This window comes from Falco cherrug, chromosome 8 (genome assembly GCF_023634085.1).
Source record: "Falco cherrug isolate bFalChe1 chromosome 8, bFalChe1.pri, whole genome shotgun sequence".
In the NCBI taxonomy this organism is placed as follows: Eukaryota; Metazoa; Chordata; class Aves; order Falconiformes; family Falconidae; genus Falco; species Falco cherrug.
The window spans coordinates 14,153,413-14,167,756 of NC_073704.1; the positions used below are offsets into that span (position 1 = coordinate 14,153,413).

General features: G+C 43.0%; 1 protein-coding gene across 5 annotated transcripts in view; it reads left to right on the forward strand.

Annotated features, from left to right (window-relative positions):
* PLEKHM3 (pleckstrin homology domain containing M3) overlaps positions 1–14,344 on the forward strand; it is a 120,824-nt gene that overhangs the window by 84,475 nt on the left and 22,005 nt on the right. For 4 of the 5 annotated variants that reach the window (XM_027798772.2, XM_027798770.2, XM_055719412.1 and 1 more), the window contains one exon: positions 7,274–13,926. The exons of the other annotated variant lie outside the window; for it this stretch is intronic. In XM_027798772.2, the coding sequence (XP_027654573.2) occupies positions 7,274–7,451 (178 nt within the window). In that variant the 3' untranslated portion in view covers positions 7,452–13,926. Of the gene's footprint in view, positions 1–7,273; positions 13,927–14,344 lie in introns of those variants that run through there. 5 annotated transcript variants of the gene reach the window in all.

Sequence of the window (14,344 nt, forward strand, 5' to 3'; positions counted from 1 at the left end):
TACTGCTGGCTGAACGAGGCAGCCGTCTCGCTTCCAGTTTCTTCTTTGCAGCTCTCTGCTCAGCCTTCTTCCTCACTCTAGATATTTCCAACTTGCCAGTCAAGACCTCTTAGTTCTTCCTTCTCCTTCCTCATGCAAATTCCCCTTCTAAGACAGACTTAGCCTATAAAAGCCAACACTGCCAGCTCTAAGCACTCAGAAATTCTACGATTACCTTAAGAATCTTTTTGTTTCTGTACTTACTTTATTTTTTAAATGTTAAGCTGTTTTTTTCCATCTTGGGTCCATATAGGCATGTCTTCAACGCTATGGCAGAGCTCTGAAGTCCAGATGCCTTTACCTTTCTGTTTTAATAAATGTAATCACAGGATTTCCAGACTTGAGACTTACAGAAAAAAGCAAAATTGTAGACTCATGCAGTCAAATTACAACAGTTGAGGGCAGTATGTTAATATTACTGTTAATAATATGCCTTAATCTCTGCTTTTAGGTCTTCAACCACTACTTTGTGAATACAGTTAATTAATAATAAGACAGGTGGAGGGGCGAAGTCCAGTTCATGCTGTTGCAGCTAGCAGAGGCAGAGGATATGTGTCTGAGCAATGTAAACACTTGAATATCTGTGGCATCTCAGCCTCACCAGTGGTTTGCGAGTAGCGGATCTGCCAGGGCTCTTCCCCTTTCCAAAGTAACCTAGCTCCACTCACTACAGTGTAATCATGAGTTTCAGATCAAATTTTTTAATACTGATTTTAGTATTTATATATTTATATATATAAAAATAGAATATATTTAGTATTATATTGTGAACTGCTGTGTACAGGCCACGTTACATGGCTTGGGATCTCTGAACTTAGACAACTTGCGAGGTGCAGTGCTGAGGTTGACAGTCAGTCCTTAGTTCTGCTGGAGGCAAGTATGAAAATATACATAGATAAGTGTAGCATAAATCCCTGCAGCCGAAGCTGGGGGGAAGCTGAGGACATGCATCCCTCCTTAATCAGGAGCGACAGAGCTCTGTGAAGAGGGGTCTGGGAGCTGCAAGATCCCTTGGCTCCTGCTTGACCCCACTGCTGTGCTCCGGTGTGGTAATTCAGCCTGCGTACACAACCGTCACAGGAGGAGGATAGCAGGTGGTTAAATCAAGCTGTTCTTGTTCAACCCTGGCCTGTAATGAATTGTTCTCTGAGCACCCAAACTAAAGCCCTGCTCTGTGATTTCTCTGGGTCTAGCAATGGAGGAGCTGATACTGAGGCTCCCCCCGCCACTGGTGGAGCACTGGGGGTTTTCTCTCCCTTCCCGTGAGCAGCCCTCTTTTCCCCTCATTTGTGAGGCTTTAATATCGCTGACCACTTTGCACATCTGTTGGCTGCAGTCCACCTCAGCAGTGGGTGCTGGCACAACAGGACTTGGGGCAAGAGATGGCTCAGACGAAGAGGCACCCAGTAGCAAGCCCTGGGTGGCTGAGCCAGAATAGAGGCTTATTCATTCATCCTCCCCACCCTGCCTGGGGTGCTTTTCTAGCAGCTCAGTCTAACCCATGCTGGGTAAAAAGGAGCAGAGCCTGGGCTGGCAGTTTTCATGCAGGGACACCAGATAGTGTGTCCTTTGGCTACCCCGGGTGGCATTAGTAGAGCAGCAGTGGTAGCGTTGGTCACAGACATCAGGCTGTGTTTGGGCTTGTCCCCTAGAGGTGCAAACCATGGGTGATCTACCTGGTGAGTCCCATCAGCGCAGGCTGGCAGTTGCTGTACAACCCTTGCTAGCTGCCGCCTGTAACCAGCTCACCCCTCAGCTCAGTTCCCCCAGCACACAAGCTGGGCTGTTACAGTTGTTATTTCTGCTGTTTGTGTACCCCCAGGGGCCAGGACCCAACCATGCCATTGTAAATGAGGAGCAACTTCAAGCTGTGCTGGCATGTCAAGGGTAACCCCCATCTGATGAGCAGGTATAAGGAAAGGAAGACTCTGATTATGTTTTGAATCACTGCTGGCTCCCTGAACACTGAATTAATCATTTAGAGGGAATTTCAGATGTAAAGATTTGAGGGGCTGGATATTGAGCACTGTTCTGGTTTTGTTTGGCCTGGGTTTTTTTTTTCCTCTTCAGAGGCAAATTTTTCAAAAGCAAGTCTGAAGTATTAACAGTTTTTAAGTATGGTGTTTAAAAAAACCTACTGTATCTGGTAAAGACCGTGTGGCATACAAGGCATTGTCTTAACAAGCTCCTTCTAGGGACAAATCATTGTCATATTAGTGCCAACTTTCTTCCATTCATCTACTACATGGGCGTCCCTCCCTAGGCAGGTTCCTTGCTTTGGTTCCTAGGCAACTGTAATAATAATGCTGCACGTGTGTGTCAAGCATTGATTGCCCTTGGGGCTTTTTTTGTGTTGTAAGTGAACACAGGCTAGTCCATTTTCCTTGTCTTTGTGTTCTGCTAGTCTCTGAGAGTTTTGAAGGGCACATCTGTGATATTCACAGCTGAACAATTCAGAAATACTTGCAGACAGGCACATGTGCATAGCATGGGAAGGTGATCATGCTGGAATCCCTAGGCAAGGCTTACTTCAGCTGCTGTGGTTTGCTCTTTGGGGTTTTTTGATAGCCAAGTTACAGGTGGCTTGGTATTTTGGATGCTTGGTGAATGTATAGCATCACCTAAAGAAAACATAACAAACAACCATGTTTTATCTTGGGTTTACTGTGCATGGAGGGAAAGAAAAACCCCCGAAGAGTTCTAGTTGATGAAGGGTTCAGCCCTAAATCAAATCCTTACTGAAATTCCTTTCAACGGACTACTCATTTGAGCAAATGTGTGCAAGGTCTGGTAAAAAGGAAGTGGTTTTTTTAAATGAAAAAATGAAACTTAGCATATAAAATTGTAAGAGAAAGGATGGTGGGTGAATATGGCACTGAGTGAGACAGGGGAGCTCTGTGCCCCTCTCAGCTTTTCTAAGAGCTTCTGGCTGACCTTGAGCAAGTGAGTTCATCTTTTTTCCCATTTGTGAGGTGGGAATGGTGGTATACCTGTCATCCACCACTTGTTCATTTTGGGGACAAACAGTATAACCATGACTTGTTAGATTCCCTGCCTGGTGTTTGGAAGCTGGCTGGGTACAGCCCATGTGTGTGGTACTGAAGCTGTCCTAGTACACCCTGCTAGTCCCAGTGGCTTCATCCCAACATGGTCACGCTGGTCAGTCTGTCAACATGTGAGGTACCTAGGAGACAAATAAAACTGTCTTTTAGGTGACATCTTGGACCACCAGTTGATCATCCCTGGTTTATTTTGTCTACTTAAGGTGGAAGGTCTTTGAGGCCTCTTTGTTGTTACACCCTCTCTTTGGGCATCTGCTCTTACCCGTGGCACCTAAACGGTGGTGCAATACAGAAGAGAAATACAAGTTGTCAGTTGGTTGTGCAGAATCTAGAATTACTTGAGCCATAAGCCTGTGAAATACACTTGGGAAGCATGAAAAAGAATTTGCCAGAATTTACAATTTACCGAATGCTGGTATGTATGTGTTTCAAATGCTCAGACTTAATGGGAGACACTAACATCGGCACTTCCTCAGCATACAAGGAATGATTTTTATGCTTTTAATGTAGACAGGCTTTTCTTTTGTAACTAGTAATAATAAGAACATTGTAGTGCCTGGCTGGCTGTGGAGAGCTTTGCCCTTTCTTGCACTTTCCAGTGTAATAGAAATTATTCAGAGAATTGAATAATTCTCTGCATTTTTGTTACTCTGGTGTTCAAACAAGTAAAACATCCTTAAAACACTCCCTATAGTCTCAACAGAAATAGAGTTAATCAGGAAAGAAAAAAAGGGAGAAAACACTGAACCGGAGAGGAAGCTATTTCAGATGCCTTCTTAGAAGGCTGAAAGTCTGTGTGAAAACAACATGCAATGTTCACCAATTCTTCAAATAATGTTTGAAAAATAGCAAGATGCTGTTAATGTGCAGTATCGCAATGTTATTCATTAAAGAAGGAAACATGAAAGGCCTGAATGGCTGTGGGCTCATCAGCTTATTATCAGTGGTGTATAGAAGTCTCACAAAAGATGCAGGGACTTTTTGGCCTCTAACCAAAGAAGAAGTCAGAATTCAGATATAGTACCTGAACTGTGAATTACCTATGACAACAACAAGGGTTAAGGAAAAGATAGCCGAGTGTAGTGAACTATTACATGGACCTTTTTTAGACCCGTGAAATGTATTTTTTCTCCAGAGAAATAAAAGCAGTTTGGAATACTGAGGCTTGAAAACAATAGTAAAGAAAAACTGTGAAACTCACATATGGAGATAAAATTACATGTCAGGATTAAATACACAGCAGTCTGTTCATAATATTCCATGAAGGAATATGATTTTGGTGGGGTTTTTGGTATCACATCTCTGGTAACATTCTAAATATAATGGAAAATTTCTTGCAGTGACATTAAGAATGGTCAACCAGTTGACATTTCCAGGGTCTGTTAAGAATGACTGTGTTTGACATGATGAAAAGCAAAGCTGTAGAAGGCTTGGAGTAGTATAGCTCCATCACTTCAAAGGGAGTAACTTACCACTTGCACAAAGGCAGAGCAAAATCAGCATTGCTCCCCTGGGCTGGTGACTGAGTTTCTTTAGCAATGAGGGTTGCAAGCATGTGGTGAAGGCTGACACAGGTATCCTCTCTATCTGTCCTTATGGGGAGCAAGAGGCAGCTTTGTTCTCCAGCTTGGAGCACTGTTCTTCCAGGCTGTGTTTTGTTGTCATCTGCACCCTGCAGATGGGGCTGAGAAGTATATCAGCCTTCACTGGAGAAGGCAGAAAATAGGTCTTCAGAGTGGCAGGCAGGCAGAGGTGGTGGCACCAGAATGGACTGGCAGTGGTCACAGTGGCTGCCAGTTCAGTGCACTGTGAGACCTGGAGCTGGCTGTTCGTGCTGCCTCTGGTTAGTGCCCGACAGCGTGGGGTCCTGGTCAGAGCTTCAGCTGTTGCACCAGCTCTTATAATTAACAGCACAGACGTTTCTTCTTGCTCTTTTTGTTCTGAGCAGTGTGAGAAAACTTTGTTAATTCTGCTGCTAAGCTTATTTCTGAAAAATGAATCCACATTAATTTAAACACCATCAATCTTACTTTTTTCTGTGCTGATGGCCTTTGACTGGAGAAGGCAGGTGTGCTGGCTCCTCTCTCATCCTGCTCCATCAATTTCAGCAACAATTTCTGAGAGGTTTTGTCACCACCATGCACGCTGTGGAGAAATATTGAGCGAGTGTAGGGAGTGGCAGTGCAAGAGCGCAAAATTACACTCCTCATCAATCATTCCCTCTAGCAGCGTCCAGGGCACTGCAAATTGCTGACTAACAAGGGAGAATTAGCTTGATAAAATCGCCATTAGTGTCAGTTCAGAATGATGTAAAGTTTTAAAGACATTGCTGTCCTTTCTTTCTCTCCCTCATCCATTAGTGTGTCTGTTCTTGGAGATCCCAATCCAGCAAAGCACGTAAGCACATACTTAATTATAGGCAGATCAGTAATCCCAAGGAAATCACTGGGATATGAGTCTTAAGCATGTGTTTATGTGCTTCACTGGATCAGGGCCATAACACACACTCTGAGTACAGAAATGATAAATATCTGTGTCAGCCAGTTTCTTGATTCAAAACCAGATTTAGACTTACTAGCGGGACTTAAAAATATGATGATCAAGTTTTATTGCAAGAGAGCATAGATGTTAGTAGATATACAACATTATACTTAGTTTTACCAGTTTATGCTAGCTAGAAATGTGTCCCTCTAAAATTCTGCATAGCCTTCTCAAAGCCCTGCAGTTACTAAAATCTAGACCATGGTTGGGCTTTTGCATAAAACTTAAAGTGCAGCTACACCAGGAACAGGATCGGGAGTATTTTAAAAGTTACGGGTGAGATGCAGATGCAACCTAATATAACAGGTTGTGTTAGCTTATGGACTTCTCTCAGTACTGCCAGACAGCATGCCAGGTACTACAGTTTGCCTTAGGGCTTCTCAGTGTTTGGGGTTTATTTCTTCATGTTTTCAATTTTTCTTCACAGTCTTGAGGACAAGAATCTTGTTTCCGAGAGGGAAAAAAAACCACACAAAAAAAGCTTAAAGCAAACAGACAAAACCCCACTAATGATAACAATGGGTACTTGGATTCTTATATAGTCATTTGACTACAATAGCTGCAAAAAAGGCAAAAAGCAAGGCATTTCAAGACTTCCCCCAGAATCACTAGGGTGACCAATGCCCCTCATTTGTATTACAGAATTGCTTTAAATTTTGGTGTTTTGTTGCTTTCATTATTTGATTATCCCACTGGAATCTAAGACTTTGCACGTCTTTCATCCTTTTTATTTTTTTCATCTGGTTACAAAGCTGTAGTGACTTAACTCATCATTACAGACAGTTACGTGCGTTGAAAGGCTGAGAATATCCAACTGTTTAGTTGTAGCCCGCTCCATGATCACCAGATGTTTCATTGCTCCACAGCCATCTGGAACTGCTGGGGCTTGATCTGCTGTGACATTACATCCATTGCCTCAGAGTGCCCCAAAAGTAATCTAGTCATCTTGTTTGAGCATTTGATTTTTTTGAAGTCATAATATCACATTTGAGAACAGAATAGCACAGCTTTGAATGCCAGGAGCTGTAATTGTGTTGATCTAGTCTGATCTTCCACAGGACGCAGAGCAGAAAATATCGCATACCTCTGGTTCATATTTTGCTTTGTGGAATGACTTCTTCTCCTGCTGTTGAAGTGGACTGTACTTTACTCTTTCCAGAACAGCTGACCACTGGAACTTCAATCGGGAAAATGTCATATCTTGGCTGTTACAGACGCTGGAATATATCTTAATGGAAATGAATATTGTTGCTCTTCATTTACAAACCAAAGCAGCAAACTTGTCTTTCATAAAACAAAATTGATGTCTATTCCGTGATAGACCTGAATACTAGTTAATAAGAAGATAAGTGTTAATCCTTCTAAAAATTTCTGTCTGAAGTGCTGGGCCAGATTCTCAGCAACTAACTGCAAATGGATGCAAGTCAACTTTTGTGGTCCTGAGCAGCTTTAAACCAGCAGAGGTGTGGGCAAGACGGTGTCTTTTGCAACTCCACTCTTTTGAAACATAATGCTCTTTGAGCTACCAGAACTGTCTGAAGGAATGTCCACTGCCCACAATCCATGTGAAGTCCATTGCATGCTCTGGTCCTATTTTGTCATTCAATTTTGACACTAATTTGTGTTTGCAGGTGTGAAAGCTGTGGTGCTGTCTTCCACTCTGAGTGTAAAGTGAAGGCTGTGCCATGCCCCAGGTGTGTCCGTAAAGAATTGCAGAAGAAGCAGAAATCCTTCTGGAGGCGACTGAATATGGATGAAAACTTCGAAGAGTCTTGCAACATGTTTGAGTTGTCTTATCAGAACACATGAATTTCTTAAGGCAGTAGCCAGTCTGAAGAGAATCCCTTTCCCAGCTGCCAGTTCAAGCAGCTTCTCAGCTTAGCCAGGCAGAAGTCTTTTTGCAAAATATTATCTGACCTTCTTCATCTGTGAATAGCAGCTGCCAAAGTGGCCATAAAGCCTTGATGGCTTTGAAATACCAATGGCTAAACTGCATTTTGCGTTGAAGTCCAGCCTCTAGCTGTCATACAAAATGTGGTTTACTTGAAATGCTTTAGGTCTAGCTAATTAGGCACCCAACTTTTTCTTTTCCACCTCTGGAGAAGATTTTTCATCAAGGCAGTAAACACTTGCTGCCCTGACCACATTATTTTTTATGTTGTTCATTTAGAATTGATGAATCATCTACTTATTTATGTGTATTATTTATTTATTATTAGCCTCGGCAGAGGTTCTGGTGAGGTGTTTCACAGAACCCAACAGGGCAGGAATGATTTTAAACCCACCTGCTCCTGATGTGAACACATGGTTCCATTTCCTCGTGTTTCCAGAGAACTGTTTTTAAAGGATCAGTGCATTTACCTGTCACTTCTCCTTGAGGAAAGAAGAGTATCTCCCATCAAACCTTATTTGGGGTGCTTGCAAACATAAGATGCAGAATAATGTTTCAGCTCTGTTTATATATTTATAACCACCCCAGTGAATTATTCCATATGCAGATAAGCAGGGGACTTGCTACTGTTTATGTTCAGGCTGGGTATATCGGTTAAGCTCTGTCACTGAAGTCCGCTGAGTTTTACACTGGTTATTCTCGACCTGTGTGAGGCCACATCCTCATCTCCAGTAACATGTTGTTTTCTGACTTCCTGCTAGTCTCGTGTTTTAAGACATTTTAAGTGTCCACATTGGTTTTGTTTTTATTTCATGAAGTTTACTTTAAATGTTTCTCTAACCTGAACCTGTTAGACTGATAGCCAGGAAAGTGGTCTTGCCCACGTTGGTGAGAAAATGCCTCCAAAACTGTGAAACACTAGTCTGCTGTGTTCATCTGCAACTTGTGTCCTGTGTTCTCTGCGAGCACTAAGGGATTTTATACTTCTGTAGTGACTTCCATGGTGGAGAGCGAAGTTCCTCGAGATATGATTCTGCTCCACACACCTGGAACACAGGGAAGTATTAAACATGGTGAATTACATATATTGTGAAAGGGGAGTACATGATGGATTTAACTGGGGAGATGTGTCATCACTGGCGGTGTGTTTAATTCATTTTGGCTTCGTCTCCGGTAAGCACTTAGAGATTGTCCCTCCAGCCCACATTCTTAACTCTTTTCTCCAGACCCTGCAGTAATATGTGTACTACATAGATATGAAAGTGTTCACATATATATACACACAGACACACACATACACCTATGTACAGAAAGCAAATATTGTTTCAGGAGAAAAAAGCCAGTTGCATGTGTATTTTTCCTCTCCTCTCACATAGGTTTATGAAAATGCAAAATACTGATCTTTGCTTCCTATATAATCTGCAGGCTGTTGTATTCAAGGCAGAAAGCAGTCTTGGTCATTGAAGCGCCTCACTAATTGCTGAAGTATTTTAAATAAAAGAACAGGAATACGTCATGCTTATGTTAAAAGGTAGAATGCTACAATGAATTGCCTTGTACTGGAGTGTAAGTGGTTACCTTTCCTAGCTTCCAGTCAAGGAAAGTAGCTTAATCTGAGCTTTCTTGATTTTGAGTGCAACTACTGTCTCTCTCTATACATATTTATATAAAAGCATGTTTATATCTGTATACATTAGACAACCAGTGCCTTTCTTTTCCAGAAGTCCTTCTCTCAGTGGGATTCTTTGGAAGGAAGTGAGGGTTTTTCCATGTTCTTGGCAAAGTAGTATAGGGATTCCCATATTTAATAAACCTAGTGAATCATGCACCTTTGTCACTTCCCCTACATGGCAGTGTCTGTCTCAGCTCACTATTCCTCATGTGAAAAGCGTTGCTTTTGGCTATCATCCTTAAAGATGTGATGTTCCTTGCAAGTCCATTCCCACGTGAAGAATTCCCTGCATGTTCACAATGCAAACACTAGGGAAGTATTGTGGAATTAGTCATGCAAACAGGAACTGCAGTGGTACTGGCTGAATAAACAGTATGCTCCTGGGGTTTTCAGCATGCATTACTACTAGTCCTGTGGCAAAGCCAGTAGTTCTGAAACTGTCAGAATCTAGCAGGTACTATTTTAACTTAGATCTAGACATAATGGTAGACCATTAAAGAAAAAAGGGCGGTGTTCTTCATATCATCATGCTCTGGTGTTTAAGATCCCTTACAATGCTGGTCATGTCCAGCTCAGTTTAGAGAACGCTGCTTATGTGCACTGTCAAAAACCCTACGGAGTCAGGGAATCAAGGTTTAGACATTGCAAACTACGACTTTGACAGATGTCCTGATCTCCGAAGTACCAGTCGTGTGTGGGTAGTTAGATATCCTAGCTGATTCTGGAATAACAACATAGACAGCATTGGAGTTACTCTGGGTTTGTGCAGGTATTACAGAGCAGTTTCTTTGCTGATGGAGAGGAGAGGGGGAAAAGAAAAAAAAGAAGAAAAAAAAAAAAAAGAGTATGATGTCAGTAAAACTACTGGAATCATTAGTCATGGGTCTGGAACCACTACCATTACTAACGGCAAAGAGCAGAAGGGTGTTGTTACAATATACTGGCAGCACCCAAAGCTTTATGTAAAAGAATGCTGTACAATACAGGTCAAACTCACTTCTTTAAAATCCAATGTTGTGGTAAAAAAGCCAGTTTCTAAAATGGATACATGTTCATTTCTACTTTGGAAAAGTAATACAGCTTTTCACAGTAGCTATAGGAGCAGACTGTGATGTGGAAGATGCTTTCCTCTCAGGGATGCCTAGCTCCTGTTCAAAAAAAGTTACTCTGTATGAACAGTTAAGATAAAGTCTTCTGTTGCTGCCTTTCGTAAGCATAATGAAAGGCTTGAGCCTGGCCTCAGAAGGTGCCGATGCAGTAGGAACAAGCCCTATTCATTTTTCAGGACTGCAAGGCAAAAGAGTAAACTGAAACTACTGCTCACATTACTAGCTCAGAAGACCCAAGTCTAACAGGACAGTTTTCCTGCAAGAGCCATCTGCCAGAAGGGGACTCAGTCTGGGGTCCTGTAGAGACGGTATGGGTGTCAGACAGCGCCGTACCCCTGGGTGGTTGCCTCTGCTGTACTGACAGTGCTGTATGCTGGTCCCCATTTAGATTCTTTTCCCAACCTGCAGCCCATAGCCTGCACATGGCTCTGCTCTGCAGACTTCTGGGTGGGCATCGGCTGGCAAAGTACCTGCGGTCTTTCCGGATTGCACAGCTCTCTCCACCCCCCATCCCCAGGTGAAGTTACATCTTGTCCTACCCACACATGCAATAAATTTTAACAACAGCTTTTAATTGTGCATCAGGAATAAAATGTGCTGTTTGTCTCCTTCACAGAGGAGGTGCTTTCATAGCTGATGGGGGAGGGATTGATCTGTACATCCAGGTACTGCTTTTGCTTGTACAGAACTTGTAATCGGTGTAGAAGTAGGGTACTTCACCGCAATGGACTATAGCCTAACTCTACAACTACTTAGAAATGTCTCATCTCAGTTTAGTTAGATACATATTGTTTTAATCTAGGACACTGTAGCGATCCTTATTCAAGTCTCTTTTCCTCTTTACCATGACCCTGTAGCTTTCCTTTAATGGGAAGAAAGACCTACCTAGGGGATGGAAATTGCACTTCTTTTTTATATTACCAACCTATAAAAGAGGAATTTGGCTCTCTTACGTAGAAATCTTTTTATTGCTTTTTTGGGCCTGTCTTAGGTGATAAAAAATGATGGGTTTGTGATGTGACACAACATTGTGGCTGGCACATACCAATATGAGCTCATTGCTGGGATGATAGGAATTGGCAGGTGTGAGGCTTTCCTAGGTAAGTGGGAGAAGGTACTTTTTGGTGAGGAACTGGTTTTTTATAATACTCCACAAGCTCTCGTGGCCCTGTTAGGAGTAAATCATCAGGGTACCTCTAGGGCTCCTCTTGTCAAAGCTTCTCTTAATATCAGGATACTGTGTGTATTATAATGGATTGATGATAACGTCCTGAAGACTTTAAAAAAAAAAAAAAAAAAGCAGGGGATATTTATTAAACAATGAAGTGGGGAAGCTGCACACTTGTATTATGCTTTTTCCCTGTAGCAGCAGAAGCCACTGAGTTTCCCAGGCTTCCCAAGGTCACGGCCTGGATTGCAACTGACTGTTGGTCTGTAGAAAAGAAATGTAATTGAGTAATCACCATAATCTTCTCTCTATTTTCCTGCTGCAAGCCAGTCCACCCTCTCTCTCTCACTGCCCCTTCCCTGTCTTTGCTCACAGTGCTGAGCCTACAGCTGGACTTTGAGCTTCATAGCTCATGGTGTTGCTTTTGAACCAGTCGAGTCTGATCATTCTCTCCTTTGCAATTTGCCCTCCAGTTTTCCCTTCCCAGTAGGAGTGCCTTACAGTACTGTATATTAGTGTCTATCTTCCTGGTTTGGATTTCCTGATTGAATCTGCTGTTCGATTAACTTGTAGGCTTGAACTGAAACTCTCCTGTGGCTGCGCATGCTCTTTTGCAGAGGCAGCTGAGTAAATTGGTTTGCTTGTTCTCCCTTCATGAAGTGAGCTCTACAGGCTGCATGTACCAGCTCTGAAGACACCAAGCGACATCGAAACCCCTCACTTTTGCTCAATTTGGTGCCTTAAATTTTCAAAAGTGAAGTATTTTGTCAGGAATGCTCTGCCGTGATGCAGTGTGTTTGGCATTGGAGCTCGAAACCCTTGCTCATGGAGTTTCTGTCTTGCTAAGAGGGGTGACCATAAAATGTGTTTACTGTCTATGCTTTGAGAGGGAAATATGAGAAAGGGTGGCATGGAGATTGTGTTGGGTTTTATTACCTATATTTTGGAGACTAGCTGGGCTTCTTTTCAGCCAGAAATGTGATGGTGCTTATGTGAGACCTTCAGGACCTGCGCATATGCAATAATGGCAAGCACTAGGCATTAAAATAGGGTTGGGTCACATGCAATTGTGCTCCTTCTGGGACCGCTGGCCCAGACCACGCCGCATGGCAAGGGCCTCCCATAGGCACCCCCTACCCGCATGCACAGCGGGGTCCAGCGCTGGGGAGTAAGGGCATTTCCTCAAAGCTTCATTTTGATGCAGCCTGGTTCCCTGAAGGTTAACCTAGTGAGCGTCTGGTCAGCCTCACCTTGGAGAGAGGGTTAACCTACTTAAATTTTAGCATTATTTGCTAAAGTATGTGGCTAACTCTTCCAGTATGTATCAGCCCTGAACACGTGTCCATACTGACTGTGATCTTTTAAGTCCACGTTTGACACCAGTAGCAGGATCCCATTTGACATGGCAGTGCTGTTGCTGCATTTTAGCAGTGTTGTGAGGAGACAGCCCGGATGGTAATGTGCAAAGTCCTCCTTTATTTGAAAACCCTGGTGTGCACACACTGGCTTGGGTCATATCTTAAAATGCCAACTTCGTCCAAATTCCTTAGGGTGGCTGCTAATCCCAGTCACAGAGATGCCACTTGTGGGCAGCATCCGAGAAGTCCAGGCCTGGAAAGCTGTCAGCTCTCTAGGAGCAAAGTCTATTAGGCCTCATCTAATTGCACAAATGTCAGCGGCTCATTTATTTATTTGTGTCTAACGCACATGTTAAACCAGTATAAATCCTTGAATACACAGCGTTGTTTTGGTGGAAAAAGAAATCGTTACATTTTGCTGATGCACTTGTCTACAAAGTTGATCTTACTTAAACTGAAGTGTACTTTGGGCCTGATTTTTAATGGCATTGACACGTGTGACATCTGGTTAGCTTATACAGTCCCTTCTATACTTGAGCTAAGCAAGAGTAAGAACTAATGAGCAAAACATGTCTTTGAAGAGTTTTAAGTGATAAAGGCAGCTTCCAAATCAACTTTAGTTCAGCCAAGGCAGGTAGAAGCCGGGCACGGGCAGCAGAGCGCAGTGGCTGGTGCTGGCCCTGGCAGCCTGGGCGTTCCTTCCTGCCAGAGCACCAGCTCACCTGCAGCATTTGTGATGGATTTAGCATCACTGGCAGCGCACCCTGAGTTTTTGGAAAACCATTACGTGTGGTGCCACTATTAACCTATTGGCAACATCATTATGTGTGTTTCATTGTTCTTGTGTTTACATTGTTTGGTTGGTTTTTTACTCTTGACAAGGATTTTTTTAAATTATCTGCAACTACTAGGCAATAGCCTTAATTTATTATTGATGTGTAATAATGCTATAATTTAAATTCAGTGAGTTGAATTGCTTGTCGACACTTGAGCGGGGTTTATTTGGGTTCACTTGTGATGGCATTAGTGCACCAGTCCCTCCCTCGTGTATAAAGGCAACTCTCAATAAACACTAAAAAAATGTTACTCGTCCTTTTTGATTTGCCTTCTGGTGGGTACTGCACCACGGGTAGGACAAGCTTTGAAAGAGTGCTAGTTTCCTGCTGGTGAAAGTCTTCCAAATCCAAGCAAATTATGATATTTACAGTTCCTGAGTCTGAGCTGGGAGGTCTTTGGAAATACGGTTAGTGACTGCATCAAGCTTTGTGGGTTTGGATTCCCAGTTAAATCTCTTGTGTTTCTTGAAAGCCACGGATACCTGAATTTTTAATGGTGCTGACCCCCAACAGCTTCCAGGGGAGCTTACTGGGAGCTGTTGTTGTTGGGCACCTCTGGATACAGGGCTCCTGGGAGGCACACGGGAGGCACAGGGAGGCAGCTCCCCACTGCGTGGCTGTCACATGGACCTCTGCCAGAAGGGTCCAAGCTCAAGGCCTGGAATCCC